At 40.6% G+C, this 7,796-nt stretch overlaps 1 protein-coding gene across 1 annotated transcript; it reads left to right on the top strand.

The window, feature by feature from the left end:
- Positions 1-6,343: 6,343 nt before the first annotated feature.
- LOC124401722 (trace amine-associated receptor 13c-like) lies at positions 6,344-7,327 on the top strand. The gene has a single exon (XM_046874149.1). It carries the CDS (start codon positions 6,344-6,346, stop codon positions 7,325-7,327), a length of 984 nt encoding a protein of 327 aa, XP_046730105.1.
- The last annotated feature ends 469 nt before the right edge of the window (positions 7,328-7,796 follow it).

Consider the following 7,796-nt stretch of genomic DNA (forward strand, 5'->3'; position numbering starts at 1 on the left):
TGCTAGGGGGTCCTGCCTGTTCTGAAGCCGACCAGCCCCTAATAGTGGCTTGTTTGTACACCTTGAGGAATACCTGTGTCATCCTTTGACCCCATCTTTTTGAGCAGAATGCAAGTGGTGTCTACCACTGCTGCAACTGGAGTACTCTGTTTCTGCAGTGTGCTCCAGAATGCCTTTCGCTTCTCCTTCTAAGGTTAGAGCAATGCCTGCAAGTGCTGTTTCCGTTTTGCATGTACCTGGAGGAGGACATGGTTTTGTGTCCACTGGGTCTTTGACCAGCTCACTCAGCGGAAAGCCATCATGGCAGTGTGACTCTCTCTTACCAGGTTTTGGCACCAGTTAGAAGAGCTTAAACCACTCAAATGTGTCCACCTCTATTATGAACAGCTTCACAGGAGAAAGGAGGCCGAAGCAAACACTGCTTGGACATGTGTGAAACACGGCTTTGAGAGTAAAACTTATTGGATCTCATTTTCAATTAGCCTGTAAGAAGTGATGTAGGATACTGAATCCTCTGAAGTAGATAGAGCACTGCAGCAGGAAACCCCTGCACCCTGTGGGATTGCTGGCATACTTCTTGGGGTAGATTTGTAGCTAATGAGGCTGTTGAGGGAGCCGAAACTGTAAGGTAGATTGCTTTTGCTGTTACAAAATTGTTGACAATGTTTGTAGCTTGTTTTGTACTTGCGTAGCCATTTTTTTCCTGCCGCTTACATGACACGTTTTGTCCGATTTTAAATGACACACCCAACATATGGCCTATGATGTTGAATAACTGTGCTATTGTAACATATAAGGTTAAAATTATAAACCATTAACTGTTTCTTTTTATTATAATTAAACTGCATCATATCATATGTTCCTTTACCATAGATGAAGAATTTGTCTATAATATTTTATATGGTAGCAGTTTGGGATAAACGAATGTAGAGAACATATTATTTATAAAGAAAATGCATGTCCATCATACTTTTTTTAAAAACAGAGGAGGTTCTCAGAAAAAAAAAAAAAAACGTGTGATATTTTTTCTTCAAGGCACAGCATCATGTATTATGCAGTCACTCAAACTTGGGGGTGTGATAAATTTTCTAAATGATAAAAACAGGAGTCTGCTTGAGGCACCTAACTGGAACCTTTACCAGTGGCGGTTTTACAAAGCTACAGTAACATCAAGTGTATGAAATATCGCTTCAAACTTTTTTTCAATACCGTGTTCATGAACGTGACAGAGTTGAACCTCTCTGATCGCTGTGAGCATTTCTCCTGTCCAGAGAGATCTGTATCTCCTGCAGTTTATATCTTACTGTACGTGTGTTCAGCTGCTGTGGTTCTTCTAACAGTGTGTGGAAATCTGCTCGTCATCATCTCTGTTCTTCACTTCAAGCAGCTTCACACACCGACCAACATGCTTGTGCTCTCACTGGCCGTGTCGGATTTCCTCGTCGGTGCTTTAGTTATGCCGTCATCGTTAATCCGGAGGATTGAGTCGTGCTGGATTTTTGGGAACATTTTCTATATCTGTTTTTTGTTGATTACAAGTTTCCTCATTATTGTATCGATCTATAATATTACTTTCATTGCTGTGGATCGTTATTTGGCTCTTTCGCGTCCGTTTCTCTACACAAACACAATCAATACGAGGACCATGAGCATTGCAATTTATTTTAACTGGTGTCTAAGTTTATTATATATTCTATTGCTCTCTTATTTTAATGAAATCCTAATGAGTCCTTTACTGTGTCCTGGGCAGTGTTTTCTTATAGTGAATGAGGTTTGGTCTGTAATTGATCTTGTTGTATCATTTATATTCCCACTTTCTGTCATAATCATATTGTACAGTCGGGTTTTTCTGATCGCTAAGAAACACGCCACTGCTATCAGAGAGCTTAATAATCACACACGACCTCAAACACAGAAAATCACCTCCCACTCCATGAAATCTGAGAGAAAAGCAGCCAAAGTCCTCGGCATTTTAGTGTCTGTGTTTCTGGCGTGTTTACTTCCGTATTTTATTTACAGTTTATTGGGTGACGTTATTGAGCTACAATTAAAAATCATTCAAAATTTTTTGATCATGCTTTGTCTGAATTCTACCATTAATCTGGTTATTTATGCTCTGTTTTATCCGTGGTTTAGGAGGTGCATTAAATTAATCATTACTCTGCAAATATTCCAAACAGACTCTGCATTAATCAATGTTCTTTCATGAAAAGTTTTTTTTCCACCCCTTTATGGTGCCTGAATAATATCATTACTGTATATCAACTACTGATCTAATGTATCCCTTATCATAGCAATATTTTCTTGTAATTTACATAATGCAATTCAGTAAGATGTAGGCATTTATTTTTAGTCAAAATTATTTTGACTTCAAATATTAAGGAATATAATAGGAATCTAATCATTTGAAATATACTTTCACAAGCAAATAATAGTAATATTAAAAATCACTATACAGCTAATGAAATTATCATAAAAATTTGTTGTGGATTTCTATATAGATATTATATGGTGAGTTTTGACATTTAAAATTTTAGTGCGATAATAATATGTAATCATTATTTTTGACAATTTTATGATATACATAATAAAATAGTAATGTTCATTCTATTTTGTAATTTCTAGTCTTTTTTCTTTTATATTATTATTTTGAATAATGTGGATGAGACTGTAAAAATGGCTGAAACTATCAGAAACCGAATATCAACATCAGTAAGGCCTAATTTGGTCCCAGACATTTATGCTGCAGAAGAATTACATAAAGATGAATATTTATAAAGTGGAAATTTGCAGGGAGGGGAAATAATTTATCACTCACTATATTAGAAAAGATCATGTAGTATTTTCCTATGTGTCATTTTAAAATGTTATATCTTGTATGACAAATCAAACTGTTTTTTTAAAGTTGTCAATGCTGTAAGTGTAAATTTGTTATAAATACTTTACTGGGCTGCATGAAACTTAACGAAAATAAAAAATGGATATACAAAATGAAACTAGTGATAATATTAAAAGTTTTACACAATAACCACCCTAAATGTCCAGACCACAACCCTGAGGCAAAACTGAAAGTCTTCTAGAGTGGTTCATTTACACGCACTTAAAAAAAAGAAAAAGGCGCTCTGGTTTGAGTCTTCGTGTTACTGATTAAGAAAATTTACCCTTTTTTTTCCACATTCATGATTCCAGTCTTTATAAGAACAGTTTGTAAATCTCCAGACATCATTCTGTTATTGATCACAAGTTCAATTCCTATTTGGGTTTCTCCATTTGGGTACAATAAGGATATATTGAAGATAAGAACTGTCTGCTTTGATGTCACTTTCAGGTTCAGGAACACAGCGTGTCTAAATCTGGAACTAAACAATACATAAGGGCAAAAAGTGTAGTTGAAAACTGGTGAATAATTGTGTGTATTTTATACAAGTGTATGAATGTGTGTGAAGAAAACAACTTATTTATCAATTGTAATGTGTACCAAAGAACGTCTCTAGGTTACATACGTAACCCTACTTCCCTGAGGAAATGAGATGCTGCGTTGGAGCGCTTTTGGAAACGAATGCGTTCTTCATGCTCTGAATAATGAGCGTAATGAGTCCAAATTGAAGGCGGACTGTCACTGGCGGGGTGATGTTATGACCAGGAAGTATTAAACACACATGAAGTGAAGCCGGCTTCAGCTTCTGTAACCGAAAAGAAAGCGCTAAAAGGGACAGCGGTGGTGTGGCATAGAGACGCAGCATCTCATTCCCTTAGGGAACTAGGGTTACATACGTAACCTAGAGACATTCCCTTTCAGGAATTCCAGCTGCATTGGAACGCTTTGGGAACGAGAGTCCAATACCACCACACTGACTAGGATGCATGGGCACAGCTAGGTCGGAGGACAGGGGTGCCAGGGGTGGCACAGAGGTCAAGGTTGTAAAACTTGTCCACACACCAGCCTGCAATGTCACAGAGGTCTTGACGAGACACTTCAGAGGACCATGCCTTAGAGGCTGCCATAGTCTGGGCCGAGTGCGATTTGACACGAATGCAATAGCACCAATAATCCATCTGCTGTCTGCTCATGAGCAGGAAGGCCTCTCCTCTGGGGACTGTAGCAGATGAACAATTTTTCTGACTTCCTCCACGGACTTGTCCGGTGGAAATAACAGTCTAGTGCTCGGACTGGGCACAGCTGGTTCAATCTCTTTTGGTCTGGGGTCTGGAATGGAGAAGGATTGAATGGCTAGAGCCTGACAGGTTGTGGGAAGACCAAGGGCACCTTGGGGATGTAACCCACTCTAGGGTGCAGGAAGGCACTGGCCATGCCTGGAGTTAATTCAAGAAAGGAGGGGGTCACAGAGAGGGCTTGGAGATCACCTACTTTTCTCAGAGAGCAAATAGCCAGGTCCCACCCAGGCACTCTCGGTCACACCAGAGGTCTCTGCCCCATCAATGCCCTGACATGGGGCATGATATGCCGAAACGAAGGATGCGTAGACTTTAATGGTGAAGAGAGCCAACCCTTTTGCAAACTGTACCTGCAGAAACTCTGCAGAGTTCTGGATTGTAAAATGGTCTCTACTAGTGGAGAGAACAGAACCTCTGTGGCCCTCTTCAGGGGTCACAGCCACAGCTTCCACAGCTCTCTTCTCAGAGAAATCTCCCATTGAGGCTGCCCGAGGAGGGACACCAAGTCTGCAATCTACGGCCGGCCCGACCACTGTGGGGCTACCAGGAGAAGATGGACTCCGTCCTTGTGAAGTCTCTCCAGAACTCCTGGAAGCAGGTCAATGGGGGGAAATGCTGTGCCATTGCATCCAATCCCACGGGGCTGGTGGATATAGGGAAAAATACAGGGGACAGTGCGACGTCTCCATAGACGCGAACAGATCTACTTGGGGTTTGTCAAACTTCTCCCAGATCTACTCCACCACATGAGGGTGTAGGTGTCACTCCCCGGGTCTGGACCCTTATCTTGACAGGGTGTCTGCTGCTTCGTTCAAACGGCCCGGGATGTAATCTGCTCTCAGGAAGAGAATGCTTTGAAGTTTCATGGGAGCCAGAGCCACATCAACACATTTCGTGATTGTGCGGGGTGATATGGCAAGGACAAACGGAAGGACCCGATAATGGTATGCTTTGACATAAAAAATAAGTAAAAACCTCAGGAACCTTTGCGAGGATGAGTAGATAAAAGTATCCGTTAGATCTACCGTGACAAACCAGTCCTCGGTTCTGATCTGCTTTAGCGGCAGCATTTTGAACCAAAGCCCCAATAATCCCTTAGCCCAAGGATGTTGGAATATATTGCGGTCTTGGGGCTGAAGAGGTGAGCCAATAAAGGCCACGCACAGGACACCTTGGTATGCAGGGCAGGGAAAAATGGCAAACCCCGACACGGAGGCTGTGATGCCAAGAGCAAAAAGCGCTCGTTGAGCTTACCGAATGGATGTACTTCATGCTCACCGGCCATCCAAGCTATATCCAGTTTCTGGACAGCATGTCACAACCTCCAGGAACGTCTGCACTATCGGGTTCGTGAGAGCCTGCAACCTGCCGAAAAGCATGCTTACGAAGCCCACAATCGAGAGCTGGACCAGGCAGAGGTAGGAGAAAGGGACAAGCTAATCTAGCCCAAGTCCTGGGGGTCTATAAGGGAACCCCAGGAACCGGAACTGCACTCTGCCTCGACAAAAGCGGGACCAGAACCGCGAGGAGTGGGGGCACCCCTCTTAAAAAGTGCCCACCTGGAGCGGAGCAACCACATGGTCATGTTCATAAAGAAGTCAAACAAAGGCTGTGTGTATCAACCCCCCCTACGGGGGCAGGGAGAAGCACAGGGCCAAAAAGTGTGCTTGGTTTTCTTCTATGCCATCATTTATTTTGACAGACAAACATTAAACATAAAATTTACACATAGCGCTTCTTGAACAAACAGAATTTTTTACTAATTACAATCATTATTCAGAGTATGGACAACACAGTCGCGTTTCTTGGGTGCCGCAGATTTTCTGACTTTCTTTAAAAATCACTAGATTTGTGCCATGTTTTAAATAAAGTACATAAAGTACATTGCTACTCTGTGCACTTTGTGTTCATGTTTATTTGAAGTACTTATTTACAGCAGTGTGCACATGGAACTTTTTTTTTTACACGGCATGACATCATATGTACTGTTCTGTCACTCAAACTTAGGGGCGTAATCCATTTCTTAAACTATAAAAGCGCCAGTGCTGTTTGACCTCTAATTTATTTTATTGTAATGCACGCTCACAATGTTATAATAACCTTTCATTTATGAGGATTTTGTTTTAACTTTTGTAGACGTCAGAAAAATGTTTTATGCATGACCGTGATGGAGTTGAATCTCTCGGATCGCTGTGAGCATTTCTCCTGTCCAGAGAGATCTGGATCTCCTGCAGTTTATATCTTACTGTACGTGTGTTCAGCTGCTGTGGTTCTTCTAACGATGTGTGGAAATCTGCTCGTCATCATCTCTGTTTTTCACTTCAAGCAGCTTCACACACCGACCAACATGTTCGTGCTCTCACTGGCCGTGTCGGATTTCCTCATCGGTGCTTTAGTGATGCCGCCGATGTTAATCTGGACGATCGAGTCCTGCTGGATTTTTGGGAAAAACTTTTGCATTGTCTATTTAATGACTACTGGATTCCTCATGATTGTGTCCACATACACTATCGCTCTCATCGCTGTGGATCGTTATGTGGCTCTTTCAACCCCATTTTTTTACACAAACACAATCTCTCTTAGGATCATGAGAATCGTGGTTTATTTGAACTGGTCTGTAAATTTGGCATATAGTTTTTCACTCACTTATTTTAATGGAGTTGTCAAGACTACTGTAATGTGTCCTGGACAGTGTTTTTTCTTTCTGACTGAGGTTTGGACTGTAATTGACCTTATAAGATCATTTATATTTCCACTTTCTGTCATAATCATTTTGTACAGTCTGGTTTTTATTATCGCTAAGAAACACGCCACTGCTATCAGAGAGCTTAATAATCACACACGACCTCAAACACAGAAAATCACCTCCCACTCCATGAAATCTGAGAGAAAAGCAGCCAAAGTCCTCGGTATTTTAGTGGCCGTGTTTCTGGCGTGTTTACTTCCGTATTATATTTACAGTTTCTTAGGTGACGTTATTGAAGTACAGGCAGAAATAATTCACAAAGTTTTGATTATGCTTTGTCTGAATTCTACCATTAATCCATTTATTTACGCTCTGTTTTATCCGTGGTTTAGGAGGTGCTTTAAATTAATTCTAACTCTGCAGATATTCCAAACAGACTCTGCATTAATCAATGTTTTTTCTTGAACATGTTCGGTGCTCTTAAAGCACACATACAAAGGCAGATGAGAAAATCAGTCTGTCTGAGAAACTACTAAAATACCAAAGCATCAAAAACATTCCAAATTCATTCTTCTAGAGGAATAATTTAACAAGCGTCTGGATAAATTGTTGAATTATTCACACACAAACACACAACACATGAATATAATTCATATATTAATTAAATTATTTTAATTAATTAATTTTCTGATCGCTAAGAAACACGCCACTGCTATCAGAGAGCTTAATAATCACACACGACCTCAAACACAGAAAATCACCTCCCACTCCATGAAATCTGAGAGAAAAGCAGCCAAAGTCCTCGGCATTTTAGTGGCCGTGTTTCTGGCGTGTTTACTTCCATATTTTATTTACACTTTATTAGGTGATGTTATTGAACTACAAATAAAAATCATTCACATTTTTTTATCTTGTTTTGTCTCAATTTTACTTA

Source organism: Silurus meridionalis, chromosome 18 (assembly GCF_014805685.1).
Source record: "Silurus meridionalis isolate SWU-2019-XX chromosome 18, ASM1480568v1, whole genome shotgun sequence".
Classification (NCBI taxonomy): Eukaryota; Metazoa; Chordata; class Actinopteri; order Siluriformes; family Siluridae; genus Silurus; species Silurus meridionalis.

Coding starts and splice junctions, on each gene's coding strand:
- LOC124401722 (XM_046874149.1), top strand. CDS start 6,344: ATGGAGTTGAATCTCTCGGATCGCTGTGAGCATTTCTCCTGTCCAGAG.